Below are 19,964 nucleotides of genomic sequence, written 5' to 3'. Positions count from 1 at the left end.
TTACATCTGGCGTAAAAGTAACATAGCATTTCATAAAAAGAACATTATACTAACAGTCAAACATGGTGGTGGTAGTGTGATGCTCTGGGGCTGCTTTGCAGCTTCAGGACCTGGATGACTTGCCATAAATGATAGGACCATGAATTCTGCACTCTACCAGAAAATCTGGAAGGCGAATGTCCGGCCATCAGTTTGTGAGCTCAAGCGCACTTGGGTTATGCAGCAGGACAATGATCCAAAACACACCAGCAAGTCCACCTCTGAATGGCTCCCAAAAAAAAAGGGTTTTGGAATGGCCTAGTCAAAGTCTGGACTTAAATCCGATTGAGATGCTGTGGCATGACCTTAAACAGGCTGTTCATGCTCAAACCCTCCAATATGGCTGAATTAAAACAATTCTGCAAAGAAGAGTGGGCCAAAATTCCTCCACAACGATGTGAAAGACTCATTGCCAGTTATCGCAAACGCTTGACTGCAGTTGTTGCCGCCAAGGGTGGCACAACCAGTTATTAGGTTTAGGGGGCAATTACTTTTTCACATAGGGCCAGGTAGGTTTGGACAGCTTTTTTCCCCTTCATAAATGAAATCATCATTTAAAAACTGCATTTTGTATTTACTCGGGTTATCTTTGTGTAATGTTAAAGTTTGTTTGATCTCAATCATTTAACCGTGACAAATATGCAAAAAAATAAATCAGGAAGGGGGCAAACACTTTTTCATGGCACTGTAGTTGATGCTATTGACTAAACATATGATTAGTCAGAGATAAGATTCTGTAACTTAAAACTGGTCAAAACTAATTTTAGGGCCCTTTGCAATCCAACTTCAAAACGTGCTCCAAAAAAGTTAATGGCTTTACGAGACAGAAATTACAGCTTTTCATTAAAGCAGGGGGGAAAAAAACGTTATAGCTTAAGGACATATTCTTGTCTCAACCTGCAAATCACCTTCCCAACTCATTTTCCTTCCAACTTTCTTCCTAAGATCTACAGGGAAAGTACAACCTTTAACGTAATACAAAACATTGCATGTGCTTACTTTATTCAAAAACCTACACCCTTTAAATCTTTGCTCTACTGTTAGGGCAACATCCGCTTTTCGTCTGTGAAATTTCCCATCTGGCATCCTACCTTGGAAGAACTTTAAACTATGCCATTAGCGCACGAGTCTAGCGCAAGTACGTTAAGCAACGTTCCAGAAACATCCAATGCTGATAGGTTGAAGGATCGGAATTGGTTAGGAACTCCGCAGCAGAACGAGATGGCGAGGGCACGTGATTACAGTATTCTGGGTTACAGCCTGAGAGAGGGAGAGAGGGAGCAGAAGAGAGACAGACTGGCCTTTACGCCCACGATATGTTTTGTGCCGAACGGATGGGGAGAGGGGGGTGCGGCTCAGATTGGTCGACCATTTCCTTCCTCTTACTCATTCATGAAACAGCCCTTCTGCCACTGCTGTCTGCGGGTTGAACGGCATTGGGTGCAATGAAGTAAAACATCTGGGAGCTCTCCAGCCAATGCAAGAGATGCAGGCTGGCTGGGAACAGGCCATAATTTTCATCCGGCAAGGACACACTCAGGACAAAGGTTTCACTACATAATCTGCAGTGACGAAAGAGCACATTAAAACATTAACCAGAAGAATTTAAACACTTTGTGCAGTATTCTTGCTTACTTCGCCATTCAGGTATTTTTAGAGCAGTCTATACTGTATTTAGTTCTTGCCATAGAATGGTGTTTTTCTGGCACACGATGTTCAACAGAACATAAAATCTCTGGCAACCTGAACAAAAAAAAAAAAAAAAAAAAAAGTTACTGAATACTGGAAAACTGGTACACATTTCTAAACTAACAGAACATTTAATACCAAAATTTTAATACCCAGATGTTACCTTGTTTAATGAAATATGCATATAAATCAGTATGACATGTAATCTTACTTTCTATCATGTTTTAGAACAATATTTGGTGATAAGTCAAAGGGGTTCCACTACCACTTACATTTATTCACTTAGCAGATGCTTTTCTCCAAAGCATCTTACAGTGAATGCTATGTAGTATTACCAGCCCACAGACCTTATTCACCAAGGTAACTTATACTGCTAGATACACTACTTACAATGGGTCACTCATTCATACATCAGTGGAACACACCCTTTGTCACTCACACACTATGGGGGGAAACCTGAACAGCATGTCTTTGGACCGTGGGAGGAAACACACAGACACGGGGAGAACCTGCAAACTTCACACAGACTGAGCAGGGATCGAACCCACATTCTCTCGCACAACCCAGGCGCTGTGAGACAGCAGCGCTACTCGCTGTGCCACCGTGCCGCCTCATTGCTCTGTGAGTGACAGTAGCACCCTTTTGAAGAACATTGAACAAAGGCCAACTATGCTATCCTAGTGCTCAATATGTAAATAGAGTAGAAACCATATTTTACTGAAATTACTAATCTTTAAGGGCATCCAAAGTTAAGCAGTTCAATAAGGATGCGGTGCAGATGTACACATGTACACAAATATTACTTGAGAGGTTGAATATGATGTATGAAAAATACTGCAATATTAGATTAAAACTACATCTTTAAGGTTGTTGAAATGCAAGTCAGACATTCTTTTGCAACAGAAAAACACTTCAGCTTTCATCTACCAACTTGCTTTTACCATTTTACAGACAAATTCTTTGTTTCTGGAACAAACACAGATTAAACAAATTGTGAATAATTTTTCATCATAGATGCCATTATGCTCTTTCAGGGGTTAGCACATACAATTTGTTCCTGTATACATATCCATTAGGAGAATTTCCTTTAAAAGAAGGGAACTACTCATTTCTTATGAGGAAATTAAAAAATATTTCATTCCCCCCAAAAAGGTCAGCAGATAGTGTTGTGCTTAACCCAGCCAGCTTCTCCTTACAGGGCTGAGGTTCAAACCCACCTTTCTGTTGTAATACCGTTGAGCAAGTTACTTTACATTGCTCCAGTAAAAATTAAACAAGCTGTAAAAATGTGTGAATTGTGAGTATCTTAAGGATGTTAAGTCCCTTTGGAGAAAAGCATTAGCTAAATAAAAAATGTCAAATAAGTTTAAAATAATAGAAATAGCAATGACAGTCTTAAATTGGTATTTTAAAAATACTGCAAATAACTGTATAACCCTAATGGACATAAAGCTGCAACTCATCAGTACCACTCTGTCAAATAAAAAAAAAAAAAGGAGACATGGACATGCGTAAAATACTGTAACCAGTACCCTTTAATATTGGAGATGTTTTGCAACATATGTGACCGTGATAATGAAACTATTACAACAACAACATTATGACATATCATTATATATTATGGACATAATGGTAAAATACAAAATAAGACAAGTTAAACCATTTAAAGAAAGAAAAGGAAGAAAAAGAAAGGACCCCACATAGCTGTAGTATTCATTCATGTGTATGGGAGGCCCATCCATGCGGACGGGAAGCATGCCACTACAGAGAAATTACAGGCAATTCTGCTCACCATGGCTGGGGGGACTCACTCAAATGAAGAGAGAGACAAATGTGCAAACAACTTTCCTTTGCATGTTCGAGACTGCAAGTATTGAAGGAAAAGCTATAGTACAAAAGGTCTTTGACATACCATTCAACTGTGCAAAAATCATTTTTAAAATACCATGATCATTTACTAAACTACAACAAAACATAGTTCCTTAATGGTGGATGAAAATGGTAAACTTCCTTGCCTTGTTGACCCACTCAAGAAACCAACAACATAACCAAAACAGGCTCCAGTACAAAATATAATACTTTAATCGAGGGGGCTGGGGGGAAGACTTTGAACATTACTGAAAGTGTACATGAATGTCAAATTTATATCTATGCTTGAATGAAGTGGGGGGGGGGGAAACCAAGGTTTTCCCACTTCCTGAACTTTGAGGGTAGCGAACAAAATACAATTTCTCCAGAAGACCGGGCACAAAGGAAGCATTTGTCAAAGTGGATGAAGCCAGTCTCCTATAGAACTGGTCCAAAGACTCAATGAACATTCAAGATTTAAAACAGCTGCACTGGAGGTAAAAGGTCAAGTCCAACGTGTCACCGATGGAGGGGGGTCTTTACTGAGAACCACCCACACTGAACTCCAAAGCAATTCACTGAGAAAGGGGGAGGGGGAAATCTTTGGAGCAGCTAAGAAAGGAGATTAAATTAGATCTTTCAATAAGTCAAACACTGCAGGAATAAATCGACTCCAAAAGATTTATTAACTGGAAGATTATTATTCTGTTTAGCCAGCACTTTTTCTAAAGTAACTTATATGTATTCATCCATACAATTGGATATTGGACAGATGCAACTGAAATTATGCCTTTTCCTGCAAGTTGCTACATGAGGACATCCCTGTGATGGGTTTGCAATTGTTTTAAAAGTGTGTGCAGTACATACCATGCTACATACTGAATTTTTTTTAAAAAAGTATCAAAGTTTTGCTCATCTTCTGCTACAAATTTCACCTTATGAATCATTTGTTATTCCATTCATCCCTATCAGTTTGAAAAGGACCAAGTCCCATAGAAGACAGGATTAGAAAACTGATCAATGACATTCTTGTTCTCAAACATTGGAAGCAGTAAAGCAAACACCACTTCATGTTAGTATTCTAAAACCCACACCTCTGGGCTTCTGCTATTTCCGTGGGATAAAGGTTAAATAGCAAATCAATATCACCGTTGTGCGGGTGAGACAGTAAGCCTAAAACGACATCAACATGTGAACACAACTCTTTAACTTCACACTAGTGGGACAGCAAGCAGGAATTTGCCCAGTCAAGATCATTTGCTCTTCTGGGCAATTACGTACACTGAAATTGTTAGTGGCTATTCCATTCAGGGGGGGGGGGGGGGGGGGGAAAAAGAAAAGAAAAAAGTGCAGGATGAATCACGACCCCGAAAAGAGCAATGAATTTCTGTTTTTCTTATAAGTTCTCGAAGTTGTTGTCCGAAAACCTGAACAGACACCTAGTCAGCTGCTGGGAGAGCAGCACCTTTGTTATCTACCTTTCTTCTACCTTGCCAGATTCATCTATAAAGTCCATAACCATTTTCAGTAGGGATCGCCACCCATCAGCGGACTTGCCCCACACGAGGACGTGTCCCACAAGCTGACACATACCACGGACAAAGGGAACCTCTCAGGGGGGCACGACTGTGCCCGCTGTTTTTTGGACACCGTCATACCCTCACCTCCTTCTGGGATGACCGAGAGCCCGTTTGCACCCATGCCTCTGGTCGCCTCTTCATCTCAGGGAGTGGAGCACTGACTACGAGGGCAAGAGAGAGCACAGCAGCATCTTATCAGGCTGCCCCAGACCAAGCAGGGCTGTCATATCCCTGATGGGAGCACATGGGCCTTCCAGTAAGTGGCCTCGCCCTTCAAACCCCCTCCCAGCTTACCGTGCCCACCCCGTGGAGCCTTGCCACTCGTAATCATGCATGGCACCGCGGACGCATGCATCACCCGCAGCTTTTACTCGTGTACTTAGAGATGGGAGCTTCCATCAGCTATCGCATAGTCATATTACAATTCAGCCTGATCCGAACTCACTACACGGGCCTCTCCCTCACACACACATAACTGAAATACATAATCATAAACACACATATAAAGGGTCTCATAAAATGCACAGAGCATTCTGAAGGATAAATTGGTGCACCAGCATTACATACGCAACATACCCATTTCACATTTCTTCATTTAGCCGACGCTGCACACGCACTTACAATACACACTGATGCATGTATAAGGCATGTATATATATTATATAAAATATATATATTATAGCACTGTGTGTCTGAACAAGGCTGTAGTATACATTAAGCAAAATGCTTCAATCAATTTCACGGAGTTACTATGACAAGGTCATTCAATTTTATTTCCATGACCTCAACATTTTTTCCAAAAAAAAAAAAGCAGCAGAACCGATTTCAAAATTAAAAAGTAAATGTGGATATCTTACAGGGGAAGAAAAAAAAAAAAAAACCTCAGTCTACAGAATCTCTCCTCATCACAGAGCATTTTGAAATCTATTTTACGGGTTTTAATTTAAAAAAAAAAAACCTACTTGTTGTCTTCCTCAGTAAACGTAGCAAATTTATAACTAATTGCTGCTTATTGCATGTGTATTATATCCACACACACACACACACACACACACACAGTGTGTGACATAAACACACACCCTTTATGAATATAAATGAACGTGAGGTGGAAGCAACTTCCACCGCTTGGATATATTATTAGTGCTGAAAAGTATCACGCCGGTGGCTGTGCGATTTCTAAAGAGAATTCGTGTGAAAAAGGAAGAGAAAAAAAAGACACCGAATGAGCCCATCCCATCATCATCACTGAGGGAAAATGCCCGACATTGAACTACGGAAATTGACTTTATTTCCCTCTTAATACCACACAGTTAGCCGGAATTCGGGATGCGAAAGGCGGTTGAATTATATATATGGCCATAAATGCGCTGAGACAGTGAATGGAAATATTATAAGCGAGCCCGGGCTGCTTATCCCAACATCTCGGTAACATGATACATCGACTCCGAGAGAGGAGCAGCTCATCTCTGAGGCAAAACAACTACCAATTTCAAATTTGAAAAGCAGTGAAGGGAGCAACAGCCTGGCTGGCATCGCGGATTTTCCACGCAACCGATGCGATGATGTGGATAAACTAAGTTCAGCCGCAATCGGCCACTGTATGTGACATGTCACCAGTATGTGACAGTGGCTGAGTGGGGCGGCCACTGTGACTGTGTGACCTGGACCCTTCGGCCTAGTACCTGCTTGCGGTAAGCCGTCCTGCCGGGATTCGCCGTGTTCGAGAAGATCATCGTCCGTCTCTCCGGTGCGCCTCCCCTCCGCAGAGAACGACCGAGTGTCCCGCTGTCCTTCCCTAACCCGTTCGTATCCACGGCGCTGCCTCGACAACTTCGCCGACCGCACTCAGCGGGCACATAAGCGCTCGCTGTCGAGACTTCGGCTTCCGGCAAATCCTCCCCTGTCGCGGGAAATTCGTACGAGGCCGCAAAAGGAAGAATCTCCAGCAGTTCGTCGACCGTAGGAGCGTCCGAACACCCGTCCCAACTTCGACCCCACAACTCGGCTATTCAGCTCGATTTCATTGATCTGCATTCGGCTCCAGCAGCACAAACCCACCTACTGCGGAAGAAACCACTCCGACGGGGAACTGCAGGGATGTTCCACACTAAATGACACCCATCCGCAGGAGCACATTCACATTTCCCTAACCGTAGATACAAAGAATGTAAAAGACGTAGGGTATTAAAAAGCCGTTCAATTTGAAGCGTTACAAATCGTACGTTAACACGTGCCTAACATCGCAAACTTCAATCACGTTACTCCGCTTTGGCAGCAGTTGGTTCATTCCGGAATGCATACCACACATTCCACAGAGCGGCCGCCAGATCCTGTACAGTTAAAAAAGCACAGGTACCGAATAAAGGTTCGCAGTCTCACCAGATGGTACTCGCAAAGGTGTGTCCTTTACCATTCATGCGGTTTAAAGGTGTGACCGAGCCGTACTCGACGGCCACACCCTGCTAAATTCACATTACTGTGCGTGTCTATCCTGAGACAGACAATTGCTTTCAAAGCCGGGGGGGGGGGGGTCATTTGCATTTCAAAAGGAAAGTCACCAGGTGTTGCGTGTGCCACACTCCTTCGGTGCTTTTAGGCTGTTAGATGATCACTCTTTGTTATCTGAAACTATATATACTGCGAAACAAGACCCCCTAGCAGTAGATGCCACTTCAAATGAATTAAAACAATATTTTCGAAGGGCCTACTTTGTCATACAGGATTAGTTTAATTGGGATGAGTAAACGGCATGACTGATGTTTAGTCACAGACCCGCAACCCCACAGCCGCTTTCAAAGTGTTTCCAAAAAGCTCATAAAGCCAATTGCGAGGATGCTTCTGTGACCTATGGCCTGCGGGGTATCGTAGCACAGACAGAAAAGCCCTTAATACAACACTCACCCACACACACGCACACACGAACACGCACCGCTGCACAAAGAAACAACAGTCCTTACAGTAACTCAGCTGATTCCAGCTGCTCAACAGACCAGGTCGAAAACAACTAATATGTTAATTTTCAAATTACTTCCGTTGCTGTTGTTGCTTAGCTGAAACTTTCTTTCGGTGCATTTTTAAATCATTTTCTTTTTTAAAGCTATGCACTATATTGGAGTAGCCCAGGCTACGCTGTCCTGCTCCAAGTTAGGGAAAGGTTAAGGTCCATCCCCTTAAACACTACACCATATGTTTCTTGTATTTATTTTTTCTCACACAACAATTTTTCAATGTACAAACTATTCAATACATGCAGAAACACTGGAGTTAAAGGCATTGGTAAAAAACGAGGCAGTACATTTTTAGCAGGAGTGTTTAAGGCTTTCGGGTTAAATTATACAACAAGTAAATCCACAGAAATTTAACAAAAAGCAAGTCACAATCCCCAATTTTAAGAATGTAAATGGATTCATCACAAAGCACCATTTATCCATACAACTGTAAAAAAAAAAAAAACAGAAAAGCAACTAATAAGCATTCTTGTTAAGTTCTGAATTCACAGATGTTTACTGTCATCCCAAGACAGAGCAGATGTTTGCCCTGCGGGTGTCTGTGATAATTAGTGTTTCATTATGGTGAGGAGTTACAAATACTGTACAGATGGACATCTACCCCAGTTAAGGTAAGTACCATAGTAATACAGACCACATTAAATCGTAATCAAGCTTATCAATGAATAGGTTAGCAGTATACACAGACTACATTTAATTTGTTGTATAATTATCTGCATTGAATACATCAAACACAGTGGCACTTGTTCTATAAACTACAGTTTATTTTAGGCACTTTTACGTTTAATTTAAAATATGACGACCCCGATTCTTCACTTTCATAGTTTTGTAAGTTTATTTCTCATGCAACGACTTCAAACCCTTTTGGAATACTATGGCGGAAAGCAAAGAAGGTGGCATAAAAAAACACTTGTGAGCTGGAGCGACAAGCACAATCCTCATTTTATCATTTCAAAGAAAATCTATCTTAGAATGGTTAAAAATATAATAATAATTTTAGACCCATGTTAAACAAAGTGTCACACTATAAATAAGTACACATTTCCCCTTTGTAAAAAGAGGGTGCTATCATCAAAACACGTCTCTTGGCGGTTGGGGAAATTCAGTGATGATGATGACAAATTTATTTATAGCTCTGAATTTGCAAAGGGTACTTAAGGTTTTATTTGTAATGGTAGCTACTTTTTTTTCATTTGGTACATAAGTGTTTGGAAGGGGGGCGTTGGGCAGATGAGGGCAGGGGAGTCCCGCTGGTTTGACTGCTATGTGCCTGGACCCCCTACGGCACATGATAAATGCCTAACCTGGAGACAAGAGGAGGGACACAGAGGGATTTGGAAGGTGACGTCTTCTCAGACACAGCAGGTAATATAATGAGCCCTAAAAGCTATTAATTCAATAGACTCATTTTGATGACTCATAGAAACTGCAGAACAGTAAACTGGAAGAGCCAAATCAGCTCTCTGAAAGATATTTTGAATGGTGCATTAAAATGGACTTTTAAAACTATTATCTTGTATTTTGGGTGGTGATAATTAATTGCAGTATTGAAAATCATCACCTGCCCTATAGAAAAGTATTAATTTGCAAATGCTTAGCAGGGGCATTGCCAGCTACAAACACAAACAGTACATGGCAGCCTAGGCAGCATTCCAAAAACTGCAGTGGGGATCCCTAAAACTGGAAGATAGCATTATCCACCCACCAAATCAGAGTAACTGAGTACTTATTGGTGTACTCTGGTTTGTGGGATGATGACTATACCAGATAACAGTAATATTCTGGTGTATGAGCCGCTCCTTCGTTTTACTGTCCCCTAAACACGGACAGAATGCAGTGCCACACACCACTGTCAACTTCAGCTTCTGAAAAAAGAACATCAGCAAGCTAACTGCCACCACGATGACATCCACGCCGTAGCTCTAATCCCTGTAGCTATGACCAGGCAAACAGCTCTGGCTCCAGCATGCAGCAAAGCACAGTTTATCAGGCCACAAGCTGCAGCAGCTGTCAGAGGCTTCAGATGGAGAGCGTAACTGGCTCCTGCATGAGTGGCAGGATTGGAGGAGTCCGTTCCACAGCCTGAGCTGGGAAAAGCTCGCAGCATCAACAGAAAAAAACCAAAATGAGGGTCGAGAAGTGCTGTATGGTTCGGGGTAGATTCCAGTCAGAATCTCACTCATCTGCCTCTGAGTACAAACAATCTGGAAATATTAATTATTTGTAATTTGTATATGAAATACACTATTTAATTTCTTAACATAGTTTTATTATTATTTCTTATTCCTCTTATTAAACATATAGCTTGTACTTTTGTACTTTACAATTTCTAGCTGTAAAACTGAATTAATTGTATCTTAAATTTACCACATGGGCATAATCTTTACACTGTTGGATATCGTTTCCATTTACTTTTCCAGCCCCTTAACAGACCAGTCGCTGATCTCCTAACTGTTCAAGCTATTAGTCACGCCTCCGTCCCGCTTCCTTCCTAATGTTGCTGCAAAACGGCCTGGATTGAAAGCCTTTGTTAGGGAGGAGGGACTCTGAGGCACATCCGCCGCCTACCGCACGGCACTTCCTGTCCCCTCATCTGTCTACTTTGATATCTTGCAGCACAGAAGCCTCTATTTCTGCAGTGTGGCTGAAAGTGCACCTCTGGCTGGTTGTACAGATGACGCGATGTCAGCCCACGGCCTCGGAGCCTTTGTTTCCACTCTGCACGCAAACCGTTGTGGACCGACAGCTAATAAGATTAGCAACAGCTGCTCTTTTGACCCTCCGTAAAAGCAACCACTTCCCTGTGAAATCATAAAACTAAAGCCAAACTCGAGAAGTATCTGTTGTTGTTGTTGTTGTTGTTTTTCTTTTTTTAATTTGTGCCATCAGTTGGCATAATTTATTGGTAGGAGAATTGTGTTTTCCCTTATTGTCATCCTATCCTGGGTCCGGCGAGGGTGTTGACATGCTGTGGATTAACGTTTGATGTCCCCTCCTCCTGGGCCATCAGCATGCCACAGCTATGCGGTGAACAGTAAAGGTCACAAACAAAACGGGAGCGGGGGGGCATTCGGACCACCGCACCGTGGCAATAGGTCACTGCAAGCGAGAACAGATGGATCTGATTCAGCACTTCGCGGATGGGCATTGTGCGAACCGGGCCCTGTGAGCAAACGGTGAACATGGAGCCCTCCCCTTTGGCGAGGGTGGGGTGGACTGGGGTGGGGTGGGAAGGGCAGTCACGGAGGTTGTGCCAGCTGTTATTTTAATTCTGTTGCAGCGTGACCTGTCCTGAATTTTGAACGTGGTCTTTAGCTTCAATCCTTGTCCTTTCTTTTCATCTTCTTGAGTAAGTGGCTATTCCCTCCTTCGCAATTTTCTCTGTCACAGCATAAGTAGATCAACGAATGTCATGTTGCAGTCCTCCGCGGTAATGCATGCAGAAAGCCCAGCGTGTCTGTTAGCAAACAGCTCCCTAGAAAAGGAGCTCAGGTTAGAGAACCACAGCGAAAGCCTTGCATCTCACGTTCGCTCGTCTGTTCCTGATGAGGTCACTGTGACACAACACAGCTGCCAGACTGCATCGTCAAAACTAGCAGGTCGTTAGAAGAGACCGTTCGTTTCCTCCGATCGGTCCAGCTGCTCAGAAATATCCCAATTACGCAGTTTGTTTTGCAGAGGCGTGCACGTAAGTATACAGAGGCGAAAAAACACCAGTTCGATTCAAGTACGACTTTGCGAGCAAGTGAATCTACTTCACGCACCGTACTGTAATCTGTGCGAAGACAACTCATAATAAGAACCACACTACATGACCGCGAAAAAAAAGCATCGAAAACTAGGAGAGCGGGGTCTCTCGCTCTCTGCACGCTGCTGCTCGGAGAAGGGAAAAAAAAAAACTTCCTTTTAAAGACTGAAATCATTATCCCTCCCTGGTAACTTCCTCCATAGCCGTTTCCTCTGCGCAAGCTCTGGCCCTGCCCCTGAGCCGAGGCTAGACGTGCGACGCAGGGAGGTGCAAAATGTGCACGGTATTTACCTTCCTCCAGGGACGGAAGGGCTGGGGATGTGGACAAAGACCCCTCTGAGGCACTGACAGGAGCATCTTCCATAAGCTCAGCGGTGGCTTACCAGCAGGACTGCGGGCAGCGCGCAGGAAGACGGGTGGCTCTCGTGGCCAATCGGGAAGCCTGCCTGCCTGAGGGGCGTCGCCACGGGAACGGGAGGGGCGACGGGACAGAGACCATATGCGTCTGCAAAGGAAGCTGTTGTATTTGGGACCAAAGAAGGCCCAGTCCACACGACAGCTACGGCGCAGCGCTTTCTTCTTCACACGCTTTCAAATAGTGATAAATATTTGCTGCTTGCCCTCAAGGATTGGGGCTTCGTTTCATTTCACATGTCTTGCACCTTACAGTTTTAGACTCTGCGCTGCACAGCTGGCTGTCTTCTAGGAGCAATTCAGGTTAACAACCAGCAGCCATCATTATTATTATTATTATTATTATTATTATTATTTAGTGAGCGCTTTTCTCCAGAACAACTTAGAACGTTAGGTTTGTACATTGACCTATTTCAAATTTGTACAGCTGGGTAATTTTTTACTGTAGGAAATCAGTGTAAGCACCTTGCTTAATTGTATGACAGCAGGAGTGGGATGTGACTGCTATGCTACAAAATAGCCCAAGACTTTTCTGGGAACCAACAACTTCATTGTTTTAAGCGTGCATCTCTGGTACCCTGCGCTGCTTTCAATCAAGTAAATTAATCTTACTTAAAGTTAGAACTAGTACAATATATAAAGGTTCCCCTTTTAATTTACAAATCAACTGGTGAACATGGTAGCATTAAACAATTTAAAAAAAAAAAAAGGCACCAAATACTAATGAAATTCCCAATTTTTTGATGGAATATGTCCATGATACAATCATGAGATATTTTGCCAAATAACTGTAGCACCAAAGGATTAAAGAAGCCAGAGGTACTGGTTGTCATTGCTTAATGGACCTAGACAACATCGCATTTCAGCCCTGCACATTAAAAACGTCCAAGTACAGCGTGTCTTAAAGTGAGTACGACAGCAACTGAATATCTTATCATTCTCATTTGAATTTCTCACACATTATACTTTTGTTATCAGTCTTTGTCTTATTTACATTGCGGTCACAGTGGCTAAAGCTCTAAGGACATCATTTGACAAAATACAAAAATGCGACAGCAGCAAAAAGAATATTATAGGAAGAGGCCTAAACAGATGTGTGTTAATGTGTATAACCATAAAGGTATTAGAATTTATTTGTTTTTATGAAACTAAAAATTAAATTGCAAAAAAAGGAGAATATTTTCGTCATTATGGCACTTTTTAATTTTTATGAAAACTATATGGGATATGAAAAAATGAGAAGTATAATATATTATCACAATAATGAAATGAGTGGAGAAAATGGCTCCTGTTGCTCGAAAACCTTTGGAGTGTGTAATGATTGACAACATTAATTTAATTACTTCTCAATGCAACTTTTCACATGTGAGAATAAGAAAACCACTTTCTGGGGAAATCTCTCAAAGTATAATGTTTATGAGATTTTCTAATACATAATGTATTTCCATTTTATGAACAAAGCAATATAGAAGATGCCCTGAGAAGCAGCAGAAAATTCAGATAATTCAGATAAATTCAATTTCATTCTGCACACACCGACCAGTGATGGGCATTGCAGCGCAGATTAATTCTATTAATGGGCAAGCTGAAAGCTGTACTAATAAATAATGCACAGCATCACATCTGAGATTACCTCCAGTTTTTATGTCAGTTGAATGTTGTGCTCGTGTGAAAAGCGGCGCACGAGTCTTCATTACCCACATTAACAGAGCAATCTATAGAAAGCAGACCTTCTTTGACTGAGATTTTAGCTATTTTCGTTCTGTTTTTCTTTTTTTTTGTTAAAGAGCCTTTTCGCACAAAGCCAGGACACCGACGTGGGTATGGCCGTGCACCGGGCCCTCGCTCCGCTCGCCAGTGAGAATTATGGGAGCACAATAGGTGCCCTTTCAGGACCGAGCCATCATAAAGAGCAGCCCAACTTTGCTGTTTAATTTTGTACACTCTGCTGCCAGGCAACTCTCCGAGCCTTATTGTAAACATTGTGTAGGACTTTTTCCGCCTCAGCACAATGCCATTGTTGCGGCTCTCTGCATGCTGCGTCGAAGTGGCGGCCGTTGCGCGTACACCTTGCCATCGATCGCGGCCTTGCGCCGGGGGGCCGGCGCACCACTAAAGCGGGCATTCTGTTTTCTTGGGAGCTCTTGCGGAGTTCGATGATGATCAAAGATAGAAGATGAAAGCCTCTTTGCTTCCCACATCCAATACCATTTCCTGACATCGATGCCGCTAATGTTATTGTAAACATATTGTCTCTTGCCCTTGTCTTTGTCACTCAGAACAACACATACGATCAGTTCAATCACGTGAAGTTGAATGCTTACGAGTTTTTAGCGTAAGATAATCATAGCGTAATCATGCACAACATCATTTAAACAATGTACTATTACACAGTTTATGAGCAATGCCTTTCTGGGCAGCGAAGTCTTATTTCGAGCACTCAAACATGATTTGTCAACGTATGTTATTTTCTTGTATCGGGAACCGTTGAACTGAATGAGGCATTGCAAAACGAATTCCTTTAAAGTTATTTTTAAATAGGCATTTTGCTTGCCAGTGCTCTGCTGGGTTTTCAATCATTTCCATGCAGCCTCATCACATACGACCTCACGTTTCTCAGTATTAATCTTCCAGCTACGTTAACTATCTCCGAAGCACGCGCCTTTACCGGCGCCGCAAAAGTGCTCAGGTAGAGACTGAGTATGTGTGCGCAAGAGAGCCTGCGTTACATCTCTCCTTCATAGGTTGCAGGCACAGCGAACACAGCGCCTCTCAAAGGCGCTCGGCTAAGATGAAAGCCGCCGGCCCAGCGCCAGGGCAGACCTGCAGCCGCTTCAGAAACACGCGCCACTTTCCCTCATTGTCAGTGCTAATCCTGAGACGACTGCAAGGTGGATGTGGCCCGCACAGGGACATCCTCCCCATGCTTGTCCCGCGTTCTTGAAGGCCTACTTTGAACGTGAGCCTTTCCGCCGAAAGAGCAGCCGGAATCAAAGTCGCAGAGGACGTGCTCAACTTTCACACGCCTTGAACGAGCCTCTACAGCAAAGCTACGCCTCTGTTTAAGTTCATTAGACAAGGGTATCAATTATTCATTCAAAATAACCAGTTCTAATAAGGTCCAGACTTGAAGAGCTACTCTTGTGCACCACTTTGCCATGCAATTTCCATATTTACATGATTCTGGCTGACAACATTTAGATTATCCATCTGCTTAGCATTCGTACCTCGTGCAATAATTTATACAGACGGTTAATATCCATCCATCAATAACCGCTTGCCCAAAGTCGGTCACGGTGGTTCAGAGCCTGTCGCAAAAACATACGGCCTGCAGCAGAGCACACCCTGGATGGGATAGCAGTCTATCGCAGGGTACTCACACACTCGTACACTCAGTGACACACTAAGGGCAGTTTAGAGTGACCAATTCATGGACTATGGGAGGACGGTGGAACACCCAGAGGAAACCCATGGAGACACACACAGAGCGACCCCACAAACTCGCACGGTCCGAGTCAGATTCCAGCCCACGTCCGAACCCGCAGCCCAGGAGAGGCGAGGTACCCGCACTACGGTACTGTCCTAGGTACCGGACACATTTTCAAACTGAGTCTTTAAGACCACTGGCTGCTTGTTCTTAAACCTACGGACAGAACTGTTATCACGTTTTACGCGCAAGAAAAAACACATACGGTAAAAGAAAACTCATCTCCAGTAAAGGAAAACTCGTACTGTGTCCAGCCACAAGACCTGTTCAAGAAAGATGCACTTCGCAGAGTGTGGAGGGAGGGTGGGGCCCATAATTTTGCCTGGCCTGGGATAGATGTGATCGATGCAAAGTGCATTATGTACCACTGGCACCATCCCCATTAGACACTAACAGCTGCCAATGATTCTGCCCACACTGGATCTACGCGCCATTACACTGTTCTGTCTTGAATTATTCAGATGGGTAAGCAATTACATTAGCGCTGTTGAATGTCTGGAACTTACTTTTTGCTATTTTGAAAAAAAAAAAAAACACTTGATTGATGTCATCACGAAACATACACATGTTTTTCATCTGGAAGGCTTGTATACATTGTTCCTACAGTGCTAAATAATGAGTGGGCTGAGCGTGAGAGACAGAAGGTTCAGACTTGTCTGAACAGTCAAGTGTTCCACATAATGTATTCCACATTTAGAAGCAACTCTGGCTACACCATGTTTAATTTCTTCCAATATTAACAGAAAATCAATGGTTTGTTTTCAGCTTGATCAGCAGACGTGCCAGCTGTGTGCATTCATTTCAGCCTGTGCTTACATACACATATTGTGGCAATCAGCAATTTTATTATTCTTAACTCCTATGTAGCTGACAACTTTGTCCAAGGCACCTTGATAGATATGCTACACTAAGCTACTTACAACTATCTACACGTCATCGCAACAGGGCACACACACAGTCACACACTCTAAAGGGCAATTTACATTATCTAGTTCACCTGAAAAGCATGTCTTTGTTCTGCGGGAGGAAACTGAAGTACCCATTGGAAAACCACACGAACACGGGGAGAACCTGCAAATTCCACACAGACTGAGCTGGATTCAAACCCGCATCCAAACCTGCAGTCCTGGAGCTGTATAATATCAGCACCACCCACTGCGCCATCATGCCACCCAACAATGGATGTAATTAGCACATGGACAATGATGTACCACGGTATCCCTTTAAAAGTTTTTCTACATGCCCGTGTTCCTATATCTGTTGTGCTGATGTTCTCATTGTGGAGCTCACACTTTCAGCAGCCGATCCTGCTGAAATCTGGACAAACCTCCCTTTGTCCAGATGAACATGTACAGGGGTTCTAGCTCCCAAAAGAGCTGGCATTACACACAAAACAGTGTACAGCAGTGCTATTTCAGAGCTTTTACATGACGTTTACAAATTTGCTAGTTTCTCAGTGAACCGAGACAAATTCCATCCAAAGGAATTCAAGTTAAACACCTGCTTGAGGGTATCTCAGCAGAGCTCCTCCTGAGACCTGAACCAGAACCTTTTCATGTATTCTTTAATACCCCATTCTCCTAATCTGTAAAATCCCTCTAACCTCACCAATGAATAAACGTAACCAACGTCTGGCCATTAATGACTGTTAAATCCGAACAGATGAAGTTATTTCATGCTTACACAAAATTACATCTTTTTCCAAGTTTGACATCAATGTTACGTTTCAACAGCAGCTTAAAAGTCTCACACACACACAGTCTATAACTGCTTGTCCCAAGCGGGGTCGCGGCAAACCGGAGCCAAACCCGGCAACGCAGGGCGCAAGGCTGGAGGGGGAGGGGACACACCCAGGATGGGACACCAGTCCGTCACAAGGCACCCCAAGCAGGACTCGAACCCCAGACCCACCAGACAGCAGGACCTGGCCAAGCCTGCTGTGACACCATGCTTTAAAGTCATTACAGTAAGTTTTACTCTGGTAACTCATCTGGGCTGTACTTTTCTGTAACTGTAAGTCTACAATTCAGTATCCAGCCTTACAAGGGCAGTAAGTTAACCATTTTCCATTACACTCGTTTATTTAATTTTTCCAAAGTAAATTATAAACCATATTCAGTTTGCACAGCAACAAACTACTTACAATGAGTTACCAACTTATCCTACAAGGTATTATTACTCTGTTAACTCGGGCTAAGTACCTTGCTCAAGGTACTTATTTGCATTCTTTTATACTGGTCCCAATCTGATATTTATTCATTTCAGTGAAATTCCAGGGTCTTCAGTCACTACTTTGCACTCTGCTGCTGCCTTTTTTTCTTTTCTTCCGGATTAAGAGTTTTTAACTCGTCTTTTTTCAGCAAGTGTGGAGTTCACGGAGTGCTTTAACCACTCTGCCACCCGCTGCTTTTCATCACTCAATCATGTAATGTACTGTATATTCATCATGTGGGATTTCATTCATGGCACATCTTGTTCTCCACATGAAACTTGTCTGAAATGGACATTTTCTGCAAATCAGCCACACTGAGAAAGAGTTAGTCATGTTATTTCAAGTTTATTATTGTATTATTCTGCAGCCCCTTCTTGGAAGTGCTCTGGGGTTTCCACATTGTCAACATCCATCGATTCACCGTTTCTTGTATTTCAATAATAAAGACAACTAGAGACCGGCAAATCGTCCGCAGACGTACAGCTCTGTCACCCCCCCCCCCCCCCCCCCGGATACAATAATCGATTACAATCGATAAACCCTCCAGTACAACAACCTTAAGGGGTTGAATGTCGAAGTCAAGGGCACAAACTTTTACTGAACGATCCAGCAAAACTGGACTCGGACTGCATGGTATAAAATAATAAACTAGTAGATGTTAAAATAATACGAATCATGTTGTATTCGAAAGCACCTTCTTCTACGCAATGAATCATGTTACACACAGACTCCAGTTTCGAAATGAGAAAATTCCTCCGAAATACCACAGCTCAGAGAGAGAGGGAAAAAAACACGAGCTTTTTTTTCCAACGATGCCAAAAAACGCAGGATTCAAGCCAGGCTGAACGCACGCAGCTCACAAAAATCACGGATAACTAACTGCCTGACGAGACATACATTTTGTAAGCAGTCTGAATAATAATAATAATAATAATAATAATAATAATAATATATGATATATCTGATCTGCTCCACCGCGAATCATGATTATAAACCATATTGCGTCACGGAAATGAAAAGGTAGCAGTTATAAAACGCAGAGCGAGGAACACCTCGTGCCAGTGAGACAGCGGAACCCCACGCAGCAGTGCGCGTGTGACAGAGCGAGGTGCTCACGCTCGGCACTCACACTCGACTCGGCGCTCGCACTCGGTCACCGTACCTTGGCGGACAGGTACTGCGGGCAGTAGTACGAGTACTGCGGGTACATCTGCAGCCTCCACACTTTTCCCATGAATGAACGAACTGGAGCTCGCAGCGCAGGACCCGGAGCAGAGCCGTTTCCTCCGCGTTTCGCTCGGTACACGGCGGACCTCACCCACGAGCCCGCCGCGTGGAGGAGGGGGTGCGGGAGGGACGGAGGGAGGGACGGAGGGAGGGAGATTGGATTGGGGGGATTCGGGGGGGGATAAGAAGGAGAGCGCACGCGATCCTCTCGCTCTGTCTCGAGGTTTCGGTTTAGCGGAGTCGTTCTAGCGCGCGCAGTCTCTCTGCTCGGTCTCACTTCAGCCCGCGGTTTGATATTATATTCCTGCACACCGTATATATAACTGACATTTTGAATTACTGTTTTTTGTTCTGATTATTCATATGCTTCATGAACCCAAAGTCATTCCTGTTTCAACAACATGTAGCTTAAACAGGCCTCGTCATTTGGTCAAGAGAGGCTGGCGGTAACGACGATTCACTTTGCAACCCCCGACCCGACCGGCAGCAAATATGTTGTTTTAAGCCGGTGGAACAGAGACCAATGTCAGCCTCCGATTTTCACTCGAAAGCAATGCCACAAGAAAGTGGGGGGGGTTATAACGCTACTGACTATTACTGCTGACATCCCCACCTCAAAAGTTGACGCTCCCCTGCTGAAGAGAGCACTTTCAGCACTTGACTGGTCAAAACGCCCCGCTGCTCATTTAGTGTCTGACATCGATCAGCTATA

At 43.3% G+C, this 19,964-nt stretch overlaps 1 protein-coding gene across 4 annotated transcripts in view; it reads right to left on the bottom strand.

The window, feature by feature from the left end:
* rbms1b (RNA binding motif, single stranded interacting protein 1b) overlaps positions 1 to 19,368 on the bottom strand; it is a 45,227-nt gene extending 25,859 nt beyond the window's left edge. For 2 of the 4 annotated variants that reach the window (XM_018741621.2, XM_018741624.2), the window contains exon 1: positions 19,188 to 19,368. In XM_018741621.2, the coding sequence (XP_018597137.1) occupies positions 19,188 to 19,259 (72 nt within the window). In that variant the 5' untranslated portion in view covers positions 19,260 to 19,368. Of the gene's footprint in view, positions 1 to 6,838; positions 7,258 to 12,203; positions 12,299 to 19,187 lie in introns of those variants that run through there. The other 2 variants (XM_018741623.2, XM_018741625.2) reach the window with 2 other exon arrangements.
* Between the last annotated feature and the right edge of the window lie 596 nt (positions 19,369 to 19,964).

This window comes from Scleropages formosus, chromosome 12 (genome assembly GCF_900964775.1).
Source record: "Scleropages formosus chromosome 12, fSclFor1.1, whole genome shotgun sequence".
NCBI lineage: Eukaryota > Metazoa > Chordata > Actinopteri > Osteoglossiformes > Osteoglossidae > Scleropages > Scleropages formosus.
Note: the sequence above shows the minus strand (reverse complement) of the source record. Positions and strands in the feature narration are given on the sequence as shown.